This window comes from Malaclemys terrapin, chromosome 8, assembly GCF_027887155.1.
Source record: "Malaclemys terrapin pileata isolate rMalTer1 chromosome 8, rMalTer1.hap1, whole genome shotgun sequence".
NCBI lineage: Eukaryota > Metazoa > Chordata > Testudines > Emydidae > Malaclemys > Malaclemys terrapin.
In genome coordinates this window covers 30,815,566-30,832,515 of record NC_071512.1, presented here as the reverse complement: position 1 = coordinate 30,832,515, position 16,950 = coordinate 30,815,566, and the positions used below count along the sequence as shown (strand labels likewise).

The 16,950-nt window shown below is 38.8% G+C and overlaps 1 protein-coding gene across 1 annotated transcript in view; it reads right to left on the bottom strand.

Annotated features, from left to right (window-relative positions):
• Positions 1-16,950, bottom strand: part of DOCK2 (dedicator of cytokinesis 2) — a 500,577-nt gene that overhangs the window by 133,739 nt on the left and 349,888 nt on the right. Inside the window, exons 28-29 of the mRNA XM_054038081.1 lie at positions 11,285-11,383; positions 9,121-9,215 (exon numbers count right to left, since the gene is read on the bottom strand). Coding sequence (XP_053894056.1) covers positions 9,121-9,215; positions 11,285-11,383 — 194 coding nt within the window. The remainder of the gene's footprint in view (positions 1-9,120; positions 9,216-11,284; positions 11,384-16,950) is intronic.

Here is a 16,950-nt window from a genome sequence, read left to right as displayed (position 1 = left end):
CAGGGAGTTGTAGCTGTCATGCAGCTGTTACAGGAGGCACTATAGACAGGTGCAGTCCACAGGGCCCTGGGCTGGAACCCAGAGTAGGGGGCGGGCCTGGGTTCCCCCAAACCTCCCAATTGACCTGGACTGTGGGTTCTTCCAGAGGGGAAGGTCTCTGGGCTGTTCCCCAACCCACATGGTGAATCTCTGAGGCAAGAAAATCCGCCAATAAGCGCAGGACCCACCAAGATAGAGGAGGAACTTTGTCACAATTTTTAAGTGGCAGGGGAAACCCAAGAATCCATGAGTGCTATTCAACTTAAAAGCGTGCTTAAGGCCACTGACAAATGAAGCCATATTTTTGGTATTGGGGTTTGTTCATGGAGAGTACAGTGGTAATCCTATGAGAAGTCCGTTTAAAAATTGTTGAATTGAGTGTGCCATATGAAAGGAAAGTTACAGTGGGGAGTATAGCTCCTTATTAGACCAGTAAGAGGAGCTGTTCATTATGACAGACCAGCAGCAACTCTCAGAAGTAGGAGAATAGGTAAGGCAGGAAAAACTGACATGAGAAGGAAATAAAGGGTGTCACTAGAGATGCAGGGTGACAACCAGACCCTTCAATTAGACTAGGGAACTTTTCCCCTTTAGTGGATTAACTGTTGGGTAGTCAGTAAAACTCTATTCATAGGCAATTCAAAACACATCCAAGTTGGGCAAAGCTAAACTCTGTACAGATAGCACAGCAAATTCAGAGGTAAAATTTAAGCCAATATATAATGCAAAAACAATTGCATTTTGTAACCCACTCATGGCTCCAGTCGAACAGTCTTTATTTATGAGGTCATCCCTAATTTATATAAGTAGCTGTGATACCACTCACACTCCCATCTAGGGCATGTGAGTGAGACTGGTCAGGGAGTCCCACACACCATGTGCAGTATAATGAACCACTTTTAGCTACAGGCAGGACAAAGCTTGTGCAACTTATCTACACTTTGCTTCCTTTTGCCTCGAACTGCATGCATTCTGTTTTTATGTTTGTATATTGCAGTATATCCTAGTGCACTAGAAAAAATCAGTACACTCCACTGCTACAATCAGCACTTTTCCTGTTGGATGCAAAACAACAGAAAAATGAATACGAGCATTTCGCAGAGCTGTCAGGCTTTGCTATAGAGAGGCAGCATCACTCTGCCATTGGCTAGATTTCTCAATAGAGCTGCCTTACAATCTGTCATTTACATTTTTCCAAATTCGGAAATGGGGGCTTTCCTGGGTAAAAAGTACCCTAAGAGGTTTAAAAGGCCCTATAAATAATCCACTGCACACAGTAAAAATGGGTTCTAAGTATGATGAATGCTTATGAATGCAATGTTGGACCTATCAACCCTTTCTTATCATCTTAAAAAACAACAACCTGCACTCCCCAAGATTTTCCTATCACCACTTTGGTCGGGGGTAATTTAAGTGTTTAAAAAGGCACTCTGAGAAATCAAATTTAGCTTCTGTCATAACTATAAAGGGAAGGGTAACAGCTGTCCTGTGTACAGTACTATAAAATCCCTCCTGGCCAGAGACTCCAAAATCCTTTTTCCCTGTAAAGGGTTAAGAAGCTCAGGTAACCTGGCTGGCATCTGACACAAAGGACCAATAAGGGGACAAGATACTTTCAAATCTTTGGGGGGGGGAAGGCTTGTGTTTGTGCTCTTTGTTTGAGAAGTAGTTCACTCTCGGGACTGAGAGGGACCAGACATCAATCCAGGTTCTCCACATCTTTCTAAACAAGTCTCTCATATTTCAAACTTGTAAGTAAACAGCCAGCAAGGCGTGTTAGTTTTACTTTGTTTTCTCAACTTGTAAATGTACCTCTTACTAGAGGGTTTATCTCTGTTTGCTGTACTTTGAACCTGAGGCTGGGGGGGGGGTCCTCTGAGCTCTTTAAGTTTGATTACCCTGTAAAGTTATTTTCCATACTGATTTTACAGAGATGATTTTTAGCTTTTTTCTTTAATTAAAAGTCTTCTTTTTAAGAACCTGATTGATTTTTTCCTTGTTTTTAGATCCAAGGGGGTTGGAACTGTATTCACCAGGAGTTGGTGGAAGGAAGGAGGGGGGATGGTTCATTTCTCCTTGTTTTAAGATCCAAGGGGTTTGGATCTGTATTCACCAGGGAATTGGTGAAGAGTTTCTCAAGGCTTCCCAGGGAAGGGAATCCACTTGGGAATGGTGGCAGCGGATCAGATCTAAGCTGGTAGTTAAGCTTAGAAGTTTTCATGCAGGCCCCCACATTTGTACCCTAAAGTTCAGAGTGGGGAAGCAGCCTTGACAGCTTGAAATTTAGCTTTTTAAAGATATAAGAACAACGGAAATGATTCTACAATCAAAACAAAACAAAACCACCACCAATGACAACAACCTTTCCCCGCAGCAGTGTATGCTCCAGCATCAGGAGCGCTGCCAGCTTTTCCGCCGCCCTAGGCGGCGGAAAAGTCCCGCCCCGAAATGCCGCCCCCCACAGAGGCGGCGGATGGTCCCACGCCAAAATACCGCCCCGGTCGCCGCCCCCCCCAAATTGTAGTGCCCTAGGTAACCGCCTACGTCGCCTAATGGGTTGCGCCGGCCCTGCCCAGCATTACAGCATTAAGAGCTTGAAAGTAAAACAGACTTAATAATTTTCACCAGCCAAGCTCAGAGAGCGGCAAAATGTACATGGTTAAATAATGTAAGGTGTTGTTAGCAGCACTGATAAATACATTTCTTTACAATCTATGATTTTTAATCTGACCATCTCTTTAAACATTTTCATTTGGCTGGAACATGGAAGCTTTATAGCAATATAAATATAAACCCTAAGCCTGCCTGGATCAAATTGGCCCACAGAATTATTAGTCATAAGGGGGCATTACGGACAAAGTGTAATATCACAAGTGAATTTCTAATATCAATTGATGCAATGTAGATATTGGATGATCCCCAAAGGAATACGATCTGAGCAATGATAGACATGTTATTGCTCTGTAGAATTAAAAATACTGTATTCATGAATGATGCAGAAGCTGATATGTTTTCCTACATGTGCAGAGCAATTTAGACAAGAAAAGTTTTATATGCCTGCAAATAAACAAGGGATTGATTAGTTATCAAAGTACTAAAATGCTGCTTTTTTCAGATTAATCTCCTGTACACATAAAGTAATTGCTAATAGAAGAAGCACAAGAGGGTAGAAGAAATTTTCATTCAATTAGATTTGCTCATTATGAACCTAAACCCGCCTCAGACAGTGAAACAACCTGGTAGTAATTGCTGTCCATAGAATCTTACTTTGAGAGCAACTATGAATGATCAGCAAGAATGTGCCTAGACAACAACTCCACCAGTCCTGCCAGGAAAGGGAGTAAGAGGACAGCCAGGGATAACTATATAGCCATGATTCTAAGAACATGTTAAACAAGGTCCAGGCATCTCTGACGCCTAATTTCTGTCAGCATAAACCAAATCACATTTGAGTGACAAAACACAAAAACAGCAGATCTCTTCTGGAAACACCATTCCATTGAAATTCAAGGTAAAAGCCCCATCAACATCTTCAAAATTGAATTTGGTAGCTTAATAGTTCAATTTGGCTTAACCAAGTCTTTTCCTAAAGATTCACTTCTTCCAGGAGGACCACAAATACCAACTACATCAGTTACACGCTGCCCTCTCCATTCCAATAATTACTCCTGGGGGAATTCTGTACCAAAGAATTAAAAATTGTGTGCACAATATTTTAAAATTCTGCAAATTTTGTCAAAATAACACTATATAATCACGCCAGTTTCAATTATTTTGGTAATTTATTTCAAAGTACCTGTCAGCGAGTATGCCTGTAACAATACACACACACACACATATATATATATATATATATATATATATACATACACACATTCCCCCAGGAGTAGAGAGTTAAAGAAACCCCTATGACAACCCAGTTCCTGTTTCTCTGCCCCTGAGGACAGCCGGGGGGTGGGAAGAGAAGACACTCACACCCTCCTCCCCCCAGAGCCCACAGTAAATAGGTTGAGAACCACTAGGTTAAACAAAGGCAATCTAATCCCACCCGGGCTCTGGAAACATGCTCTGATTATCCTTATCCTAGTCAGACAAATCACTGCCAAATAATGGCAGGAGGACATCCTATTATCCACCACCAAGTGGAAGAGCTAAACAACCCCCCCATCTATGGAAGGTATGAAACTAGGGTTTACAATTTTGGTTGGATGTATTCCCAGAGATTTCATCACATGACATAAGCTTTAATGAAAGATTAATCTTTAATTCCTGGGGACTCCAGGCCAATCCTGGAGGGTTGTCAACCCTAATTGAAACTCTCCCAGTGGGACAAGAGGAGTTTCAAACCTGAGAAAACCAAGATGGTATTAGGCAAACCACACACTACAACACAAATGCCATCTGTTTCTCATACATTCTCCCCCTTCCTTCCTTTTTTGCTTTATTGTAAACACATTTTCTAGCATTATATCTTTCAAATGATGTTTTGAATGTTAAATGTGTGTGTGTGTGTGCAGTCAGTAGACTAGACCCGGAAGTACTAATGTGGCTAATATCTAGAACAACTAAGAAAAAAAATTAGCATGCTTCTACACCTTCTAGTCATGTTTTCTACCTAGCTAGGTTTTCCTAAGGCGCCTATTGTCATCTTGTGCATTGTTAAGTATTTTTTCTTGCCTTAAGATATACTTTTAAAAAATCAGATACATTGTTTATACCAGCCTCTCCTCTCAAACACAGTACAGAAAGTGATTTCCATTTTCATTTCCTGGATCTGTGCAGTTCTGAGAAGTCTAGCTATAGCACTAGGAGTGCGGGAGTGTCATGACTGGGGCGTGGGTGGTCAGGCCTAATGGCTGGAACAAGAATCAGGCTTAGTGGTTAGAGCAGGAGTTGGGAGCCAGAAACCAGAGCGATGGGTTGGAGCCAGAGTCAGAAGCAAGACTGAAGTGGACTGGAGTAGGACAGGAACAAGGCAGTGTCAAGGCTGGGAATAGGGTGACCAGATGTCCCGATTTTATAGGGACAGTCCTGATATTCAGGACTTTGTCTTATATAGGTGCCTATTACCCCCATCCCCGTCCCGATTTTTCACACTTGCTGTCTGGTCACCTTAGCTGGGAACTAGGAAACCACAAGAGTGATTGCAGCTGCAGGCACACACACTGAGAAGCCAATGACCTGCCGCTGCTCAATGACCTTAAAAGCAGGCCTAGGGGCTTCCTTCAACCAGTCAGGCAGTCCAGTCAGTCAGGGGGTCATACCCTAACCCAGCTGAGCTAATTAATCTGGCTGGAGGCTGAGCTAGCTGGTCTTCAGGCTCAGTTGAAGGAGCTCATGCTTGACAAGGAGGAGTACTCAAGTGATTAGCTAGGTTAACACAGTGGGCCAAGACTGCCAATTTGTGACAAAAACTGAGGAAGGTAACAATCGATAATTTGTATTGCCTGGTTCATTCTAGAAGTTCTCAAAACACTTTTTGGGTGCACCGTCACTGCAGAGGTAATGCCAGACTCTTACCCAAGTTTTAGCCCAACCCCTGTCCTGCCTCATCTACATACAAACATTTTGCCCGGGTTTGGAGGTGCTTTAAGCCTGAGCTACCTTATTCAGTTGGGGGAGGGGGGAAGGGAAGATATATAGAGCCCAGTCTCTGCTTTAACTTGGTCTGCAACCCACCCATGTATTGCAGTGAGTGATGCAGACTAAATCATTGGAGTACTGATAGTCCTCCAGTGCCTTTTCATATTGTCCCCTGAAAGACAGACAAATTGTCCCAAAATTGACTAGGAAAGAATCAGTATGTCCCAGCACAAACAACCATGGGCTTTGCCCTCACTCACACACAGGTGAGTGCAGAAACAGTGAGGACACAGTGACACAGTTAGAGCTTTACAGTGGGGATGCTTAAAGCCGGACTAGGCATCCTTGGATGCTGATCACCATTGGCTAATTCTGCAGTGCTGACTCACCCACACTAACAGCAATTTGCATTAAAAAATGGTCAGTATTGGTCATGGTCATGGATGAGCATGAATGGCAATCGTGCACACAAATTGTAATACAACAATTCTGAAGATATGAGTATACACTGTGCGTATCTTTGGCACACACGCATACTATTTCCATTCCAACAATATGAAATATTTCAGAGAATTACAATAAGTTAAAAAAGTAGCTTATTAAACTCTGATTTGTTCATGACAATGTCCCCACAAGTAAAATATTTCTATATCGGACGTAAGTCTGAAAGAAATTGACAATGTGATTATTTTGACATTTAAGAGTGTATTGTTCTAACACAACTGGCTTAGTCATTTACAGAAATTTTAATCACTGTGAATGTCCAGTCCTGTTTCCATTGATTTGAATGGCAAATGGAATCAGGATCAGCCCATTACATGTCTAAAGAATGGAGAAAATCTGTCGATCCCCTTAAATAACATGAAGAACAAATGAGCAGGATTACAGCTGTGCCAAATTGCCAATATGTTGCTATTACACTTAAGAAACAGATGTCCTGATGTTCTTGAATGAGGAAGTTTGAAAGGAACCTGTCTATCACCAATGATATCGATAAAATGCAGGTATCCAGCCATCTCCCTAGTGACTATTGATTTTTGATGAGGGAATTATTCTAACAATGGGTACCTTCCTGCAACTGATTTCAGTTAAGTTTTTAGAAGTTAAAATAGGAATTAGATTTGTCATGTTTTGGAGCACCACTGCTTTGGAGTATGAATTCTGTAAATATTCTGCTCAGCACATCAACACTCGAGGATCTGCCCCAAACACTTTGTCATAGGCAAATCTATTCAAATGATGTCAGAATTTGGCAGTTAGTGGGTGCTCAGCTGGCTAAGTTTAGAGACACTTATAAACAAGACATATGGTTCTTACAATATACAGCTACTTAAAATTCACATTGTAAAGTTTACATCTTACATTATTAATTATATAGTCCCATAAGGGGGTGGCCTCAATGTGATGATGCCAAAAATTAATAATTTAGTTAGCTTCCACTCTCTTTGGAGACACAAATTTAAGGCTTTTAGGGACAAGTTAACTTTGGAAAATGGTATTGCTTACATATTTCAAATATTTTATTACCATGAAATTTAACTTTCCCTCCAAAGTATGGTGTTAAGGGGTGAAAACCGTGCAAATATTGGTCAGAAAACATATAGGTCAGGATGGGACACATGGAAGGGAAAATTGGCTTTGTACAAGTTCTCCTACTCTGGGCCGATGCTGCCACAGCCCCTCCACAAAAACATTCCAAGAGTCCATCTGTCACATAAGACAAAGAAGAATCTTCCAATTCCTATGTCGATCCAACAACTGGAGAAGTGAAAGGGATTAATTAACAGCTACTCAGAGCAGTGCTGTATTTCCCTTTACCTCACCTCACCCCTTGCCCTATTCTCGCAGTCATGGACTACAAATATTAACCAGTCTGAATATCCCAAAGTGTATAGAAACAATGATACATCTATATTGAGCCTTCCCATATTGCCTTCCCAATGTAACTCAATCCGGGAGCACAGGGATTTTGTATAACTGTGAGGAGGCACATCAGTTTATTCATCTATTCATTACCATTGCTGTTTGTCCTACAGTGGTTCCTGGAGACCCCAAATGAGATCCTATCATGTTAAGTGCTTTATATACATGTAGTATGAAAAAGTGCCTGCCCTGAAGAGCTTACAATCTAAATAGACAAGACAGAAAGGGTGAGAGGGGGAAAAAAGAGGTACTGAAGGGTTAAGTGACTTAGCCAAGGTCACAAAATCAGTCAGTGGCAGAGCTGTGAATAGAAGTGTCATGGTACCCACTTATGACTGAAATAGATAATGCCTCATTCACAGAAGGAATCTTCACTTTTGTCACAATTCAGGGCAACAGCACCTGCATTGCCCCTCTGTGGTTCACCAAGGACACTCACTTTTAGGCCTCTGCTCCCAGCTGTCCCCTCACCTACATTTCCCTCCCTCCTGACTGGGGTTTTTCCAGGCTGCACAGTTCTCTGCCTACACTGTGATACTGCCAGCAAGCCAGAATACCTCAACAGGCCAACCTCTGCTCTTTGCTCTCTCTTCAAAGGCTATGAACAACTGTAATTGCCAGTAGAGTTACCACACAGCTCTCTCTAAGCAAGCACATTCACTCTTAAGGTGAAAGCATTGCAGAGAAAACATAAAAAACAACAGAACGTTACCAGGGGTCAGCCAGCAGTCTTATGGAACCACAGTATGCCTTAGTTATATGAGCCTTCATTATCTCCAACCTGGATTATACCTGTAATATATCTGGGCATGAAGCCATCAACCCTTAGGAAACACCAACTCGTACAGAAACCTGCAGCACATCTCTTCAGTGACACAGGCTACAGCGAGCACATCAGATCTGTCCTCTACACTCTATACTGACTTCTCAAAGAATATGAAGTCAAGTTCAAAGTCTGGGTCCTTATCTTCAGGGCCCTCAATGGCCTGGTCCAGTATGTCTAAAATATTGCATAAAGGTCTAGAATGGAGGCCATGGCTGACAACTCTGCTCCTCTGGAACAAAGGAACTTTCCATCAGGAGGGTAAAGCTCAATTATATAGGAAACAGAGCTTTCTTGGGAGGCTGGTACACACTATTCTCCCTCTGGAGAGTTAAAGAGACAGAGAACAAACCACACATGACAGACACAGTATTGGAAGGCACTCTCATAGACCGGACCTAGATAGCCTCTATTCACTCCTGGGCCTCTTTACTGAGTCTGTCAACACAGAGACCAACTCTGACTCTTCTTTGTGGTGTTGACACCTGTCTATTAGAAACCCATTTCCTCTTGCTTGCCAGTCTTTGAAAAGTGGACCAAGGGCACAGGTAGTTTTTTCCATGCATCATGTAAGTCAATTATCTCAGATAGTGTAAATATTTTTGATATGAAGTAAAACTGAAAAGGCATCTGGAACAGGGAACACTGCCTATTTTTTGTGTTAAAACATGGAATAAGATGTTCACTTCGCTAGCACCAAGCTCCCTTTCAAACTGCTGAAACCTTTAAATTGTTCTGAGGGCTGTATTTACCTGTTCTGCACCATGCTCATTGCCATCCAGTCCGAAGGGTAAACGTTCTTTCCTATGAGATCTTTAAACATGATGAATGTTTCCATCAAAAAGTCCTAGAACAATAAAACACAATACAACTATAATTTTATATCCTGCAAACTTCATATTTCAAAGCCAACTCTCTGCTCTGTGGAAAGCACCAAAGGAGAGGGCTCCATCCTACTCCCACTGAAGTGAATGGCAAAGCTACCAATGACATCAATGGCAGTGGAATTGGGACCAAAATCCTGTAAAATAGCAGTTGTAGGCTAGAAATAAAAGTTAAAGGCATGTTACACTGAACTTTTGAGCAATGATAAGCCATAGATGAATGGACAGAAAAACAATTCACAGTAAACAGCATATTAATTTAGGTACTTGGGAGTAGAATTGTTGAAGAATTGTATACCATTTAGAAGAGTCATCTCTTGGAAAATTTGATTTTTTTTTAAATTTAGCTTTTTTCAAAATACATATTTCTAAAGATAGAGTGCAAGTTATATCCAGAAATTATTCATATAAACTTATAACATGCAACCATTCATACAAAAAACAAAACCAATTCTCTTTTCTAAAGAACACTTATCAAAGAGACAGAGATTATTGGAAAATAATTATTAACACAATTATTTTATCATTAAGTGTTTGATATATGGAGGTTTACCCCCACGAACGTTTCTGTAATGAGTTTTAAGAGGCAGCTACTGAATTGTGAGGCCAATCACTCAAAGTGCCATCAACTCCCATTGATCCCACATAAGTGACACTCACCAGAAGATCTGGCTCTTTCTTAACAGTCAAATTGGTTAAGGGTAACCAATTGAACAATGTCTCTGAACAGCATAATATGGAAACAATTTTTTATTATCTCCATTGTCAGGACATTAGTTTTATGCTATTGAGAAAAAATGAAGTGTTAACAAATCAATATATTTAAAAAGCAGAAAAAAATAAGCATACTGACATCATTTTTTTTACAATTCTTTCCTTTGACTTGCTCAAGTAGATTAGGGATTACTGCACTACATAGACTTTGGTAAAATTGCTAAATATAAACTATTTCTGAGCACCCAAAGTGCCTGGAAGATGACAATACACCAAAATATCCCATGGTACCAGATAGCCTGACTCATTTGGAAAATTGCAAAAAGTAAGACTAGCTAGGCTTGGATCTGCCATGATCTGCACCATTTGGACTCTGTGATGGTACAGAGATCTGAAAAGCAGCTGGATTTGGCAATGTGAGAATTTTCCTACAGGAGCTTTCAGCTGGCAAAAAACTGGTCTTATCCAGCAGCTGCATCACTGCCCACACCTGACCCTGGGTGCAAGGAGCATTTCAAGAACAGAGAGGACAAGGAAAGGGGTGTGGTCAGAGAACTGCTGTAATAATGTAGGGGACGGAGTCAGCTGGTGCATGTTAGAGCAGCTCCTAGGCACTTTTAGCCTAAACTGGGGCAAACCCAGATGCACCATGAAAATCAGACAACTGTAGCTGCTCAGCACAAAAAATACAATCTGGGTCAACAATGGAGTTGTTAATGGAGATAAAGAGGAGAGAGAATTAGGACCAAAGTCCTGTAAAATAGCAGTTGTAGGCTAGAAATAATAGTGAAAGGCTTACTACACTGAGCTGTAGAGCAAAAATAAGCCATAGATGAATGGATAGAAAAAAGTCACAGTAGAGAGCATATTAATTTAGGCACTTTGGAGAAAAATTGTTGAAGAGCTATGTACCATTTAGCAGAGTCATCTCTTAGCCAACTATCTAACAAACCTCCCCAACACATAGGGAAGACAAAATAGAGCAAGACAACGATCTACCTACACCAGCAACCCCTATATCTTTGCAAGCTTCTGATTGAGGTAGCATCCAACTCCAGGTATCATTTGAGCACTCTTCAGGGCAAAAGTAAACTTGCAGGGACTATGGGGCAAGAGATATATACAACAAATGTGTATCAGCCTATTGACGATACTCCATATTTAGAAATAATGACTAGTATTTGGTAAAGCCATCTGTTCTTCTTAAACAATTATGGCTACTAGAATCATGTGTACTGAGTAGTCCAGTGCAGAATATGAAATATTTGAGAGCCATTTGTCTATTTGCCAGCTTTAAATGTGGATACTTTGTACTTACCACTAGCTCTGAAGTTGTCTGAAAGGTTTCAATGTAAAAGGAGTAATGTTGGTTGTCCATTTGGTTTAAGATTGCTGTCATGCATGCCACAAAATGACTCTAAAACAAAAAAAGAAAAAATAGTAAGGAAATGCACATCTAGATTGTTGATTTAGAAGGAAATGAGAATAATGGATTACATCCTGCAATGCCAAATCACTATATCACTAAAAACAAACAAAACCTGTGCCAGCCCAAGAATGTGAATTTTCAAAAGGTAAGAAGTTCTTCTCACTGTGTATACATTGTAAAATATACTTAACAATAACTTACAACTGGCAATACTGAGGATACTACTCAAAGCAACTTTCTTTGTTGCAAAAGTGGTATCACTCTTAAGGGAATTCAGTGTGAGAGACAGTAAATCCAACTTCCTACAGAATTCCTGAATTTGTATGTGGTTTAAAATTCCTAAAATGAATGTGATATTCCATAGGACTTTTGCATAACAGATTCATAGAAAATGAAAACTTTTTATAAGATCCTTTTGAATATTCATAAAAAATTAATTATATCCCTGCTACAGAATTCTACAGGAAGGATATGAAAATCTAAAAAGAGAGAGAAAATATCTGCTTAATTTTTTTAGATTTTTCAAGTAACTTCAGTTGAACCCTATCAAATGTGTATAGGATCCAACTGTTTTCATCCCTATTAAATTCTGTAAAACTATATTCTTCTGAATTTTAAAACAGAATTGAAATAAAATGGAAAGTAATTTATAATCTTAGGTTTCCATTTCATTTTACAGAAGTGCTTCTTGTTTGCCAAACCTTCAGGATATACGGGTAAGGCTAAATGACTGAAGTTTCCCTTTGAGGAACACAGTATCTCTTCCTATTGATACTTTTTATGTTGCAAAAATTACAATAATTATTTTGATAACGAGCAACTCAAAATAATCTTTGGATTTCTCTAAAAGAAGAACAACATGAAGCAGAGGCAAGTCTTGAAAATAACTGTTTTCTGACAGATTTACTCAAAACTTTGTGTTTGATAAGTTTACAAGGGAGTCCCTGATCTTTCCATCCAGAAGTTCATTTCTAATTTAAACTGGTTTTGGGAAATCAGATTCCTCTCTTAATTCTGATTGACTTTATATTTTGTTACCATCATAAATTCAACAAGATCACACATTACTGTAAAGTATCAGCTGCAGTTTATCCCACCCAACCATTTTGGCTACTACATACTGCAAAAAAGGGAAACCTTTCTTAACTTCAGATTATGGCCACTAGAGGTCTTTTACTTTCATATGGTAGCTGCTGTTCAGTTTGTACTGCTTTTTTATTTATTCCTACGTGAGCAGACCCAGTACAGTTCTTGCATATAAACAGTGAAAATTCCAATATAAAGGATTTATTATACCTTCTTTTGGAGTAACATTAGTGCTAGCCAGAACCTTGCCTACTATGTAAGCCTAAGAAGATACATTTTCTGCGGGTAATCCCAAAGCTTTCAGGTAAGGATTTGTATGGTTTTGGTTACTGATGCTCTTCTAAAAGGAAATGCTGATTTTCTGTCCTACAGTAGTTTACTTTTACAGGTATTGCTCAAATTAGACTCTTTTGTGAACTCAAATCCACAACTGTCAGGAAGCTGCAGTGGGTGCAGTGGTGAGACTTAATTTTTTCCAATGTCTTGATTTCAATTTTGAAAGAAATAACTGCCAACACAAATTACAGAATATTACACATGAAAGCATGTGTTGTATTTTTCTCCTTAAGAAGCTTTAAGAGATGCTATAGAATGTGTTTTCTCCCACTAATTTGAAGTAACCATTTGCTGAGATAAGCACTCTCTGTACTAGACTCTAGTAGATGTACTATCTTGCTGTTCAGCCAAAATGACTTTAAGAATGTTAATTTATTTGTTGCAACTTTTAAAATCTGTCTAGCAGTATAGTATTACAGTCTAGCATGAGTGCCTGTGTTTAGTAACTTGTAAATGGGAATTGTGGAAATTAACAGATGACATATGTTGGTTAATGAAAGCAGTTCTGCTACCAATAAATATCACAATTTTGTCAGACAGTTTCCGGCAGCAAACCTGTCAACTTTCACAGCAGTGTGACTGATTGATATATGAAATGGAAGGTGCCAGCACAGCAGGTTTTCTGTCAAAAATCCGACCCCCCCTCCACTTCCCAATATCATGTTAAGACTGAACTGTATATTAAATTTATATTGGTATATTAACTTTTTATGACCTTTAATCATTTACATGAAGCAACCTTGAGTATTATAATTAACCACTTGATTTCTTATGTTGAAAACTTGCTCTCCCCCCTCTCCAAAAGCCAGCAAGAAACAGGTATAGCCTCTCATTTCACAAGTGCTCAGGCATTCTCAACATCACCATTCTCACACTGTTAGAACTTAAGTATACTTCACAATTCTGTCAGCAAGTATATGTATATTCATCTAAATTATCCTACATTGTCTAAGAATCTTATAATATTTAAGAACCATTAACTACTTCACAATAAAGTAAACTCCACAAATTAAGCAATCAGTTTTTAAATTCACTTAGTATGTTTATAACTTGGGCATAAGACATTTGGAATCAGGAACATCCTGCAAACATGCTAGTTGACTGTGATGATGTGAAGTTTCTTTTTTAAAGAAGCACTATATGTAGGGAACTGAATATTTAAATGCAAATAAAACAAGTTGCAGAGAAGATGAAGTTATCCAAATAAACTTGACAGGTCATTTCAGCTGTGCTTAGCCTTGTTAAGATGTATCTTATGAATCACAGGAGAGATGCATGATTGAAACTAGGTCAAACATGTGTAAAAATAAGTGTAATCACAGTGAACACTTGACTGATGAAGGAATACTTAAAATGATGTTAACAGGAAGATTTCTGCTTAGAATACATTATTATGAAAAGTTGCAATAAATTATGTACATTAATTTACCACCTTCATGCACAGAAACATCTTCACACCAGATTGACAATATAACTTCTTAACAAAGCAGTGTCAAATAATTGACAGCACTTGGAAAAATGAAATACATCAGTCTGAAAAAAAATTAGGTAGCTGTTAGAATATTTGCTTATATCATTAGCAGGAACAAAAAGCATCACTTAGGATGTCAAAGGGCAATGAGATACAGATGAGGAAACCCACTGTTCCAGTAAACACTCAAAACTCCTGAACAGTAAAGAAAACACCATGATCCATCAAACTTCAAAGAACTGTAGAGTGCGTCTTGCAGTCTTAGTACAGATACTGCAAAGTGTTAGCTAAAAAGAAACTATCCTATTTACAGATTTAGTATAAACAAACCACATAGTCAATGATAAGATATTCAATCAAGAAATCAAATGTGGCTTTGTAAGCCTTGGAGAGGGGAGATGTCTATTTGCCCCATTCCCACTAAAGTCAATGTCCATGAGCTGCATGACAGGTTTCAGAGTAGCAGCCGTGTTAGTCTGTATCCGCAAAAAGAACAGGAGTACTGGTGGCACCTTAGAGACTAACAAATTTATTAGAGCATAAGCTTTTGTGGGCTACAGCCCACTTCTTTGGATGCATAAGAAGTGGGCTGTAGCCCACGAAAGCTTATGCTCTAATAATTTGTTAGTCTCTAAGGTGCCACAAGTACTCCTGTTCTTTTTTCATGAGCTGCATGTGTAGCACTGATGGGAAAAGAACTATTAAGAAAGTGATAGGGTTGTAGGAGAAAGATGACAAACTTCAGCCCCAACAACCCTAATCCCAGCATACTTTATCATACCAGATGGTGACAGGTTGCTGTAGTAACTTCAAATAATGTACAAGAACCACAAGCAATAATAAAACAAAAACACTAGAGAAAAAATAGCAAATGATGTAGAATGAAACTATCCTTCAATATTAATCTAGTATAAGTTAAACACTCACTTGGTTATATTGTGGGTATTTTTTACATGCTGGGAAGTGTGCACATGGAGTGAGGGTGGAAGGTATTTGGTTCATGTGGCCAATTAAACAGTTATCCTCGTGTGTCACGATATATGTCCACATACATGTCAACAAAAAGCGACCAAAATAAAATTTAAATACTAATGCTCTAAGGCTTTTGAAAGGCAATAGTTAAAGACATGCCATTAGCAGAATATTTAAAGTTTTAAACTATTACTTTTATCTAAAAAGAGTACAAACTGTTAACAGTAAGTCAACAAGTCTACCTGATGTTTCAAAAGGCGTAATTGGAATAATATTTGTTTATGTGTTTATAATATATATAAATAACATGTAAACAATTTACTTTTCAGTAGTGGGTGATGTGATCACACTACGTATTGAGTCTGAGCTAATTTTCACAGTACAAATCAGTCATACATTAACTCAACTGAAATCAATGGAGTGGAGTGCAAAACTGGTGTAAGTATGACCCATAGTTTGTGAAGTCTGGAAAGTTCTTTGGGAACTTTCTGGGTAACAGGTATTATACAAATATAAGTCACATCATTAATATACATGAGAGCATTTTTTGTAATCTGAATACTGCTTACAATGTTAAAAATCACCAACATATTAGCAAATTCTATATTGTAATAATGCAATACAGAAAGATCTTCTGGACATTCATGAAATGAGTAAATAACCTCACCTGCTTAGGTTGAGCATATGCACAATGTGACAATTCTTGTAAATAAAAGCTAAGGAATGCACTGTGATGCCATTGAGAGTGACAGTAGTTCAAAGCTTTTTGGCACACATAGTAATGCTTACAGTGCTTCAGAAAAACAATATACCCTCAGAACTCTAGTGCATGTCTATATCGATACAGATGGTAACACAACACTTCTTTATCATATTATGAAAAATGTTGAACAGCAGCATTTTGTGCTGAAAAAGGTATAAACTGAATTTGAAGTGGTGAATCAGATATTCCTTATGTAGTAGTTTTGTGTCTTCTCAGAGGAATATAATTCACCTCCAAGCCACGTGCTCTCCTATACTCCTCCAAGCCATGTGCCTAGGTATAAAGGCCTAGACCAAAAATATAAAGATTATAATAAGCTGTTATGTAACAGCCTATTGTGCTTATCAAATGTGTACACAGTGTTTGAAATTTGGAAACCGATCCACCCCACATACATTTATCACAGCTTGTCATTGAATATTTGGGGGTGGGGGGTTGGGGGTGTTTTTTTGTTTGTTTACATAAAGTAGATCCATCCTCTGCTGTACTAGGTTTGAGGTTCTATTTTTACATTTATGTTTGATGTCTTATAGTTCATTGGACCTGTCTTCTTGTCTTTCATAGATGACTAAACTGAAGCCTTGGTACTCTATTTGCACATCTTACTGACAGCTTTTAGTTTCTGACTAAAAACATCCCAGTCTGCTGTATTCTTATTCCACCGTTTACCTTCCATAGTAGGTAAAATTTAGTACAGCCTAGCGTTTAGTTGAACACAGAAGGATAATTACCTAAATGTTGGATTAATTAATGGGAAAATGTGAGTAATTTTACAACAGAAATGATATGGGAATAAAAGCAGCCTCTCAGATTTAAAAGTCTATTAAAGGTTATACAATTAAGGTTCTCTCAAAATTGTTCCTTTAAAGCTAATGCAGATATAATGATAGCATGGTATTTCTCCAAAAAACAGAAGTATTATGCCCT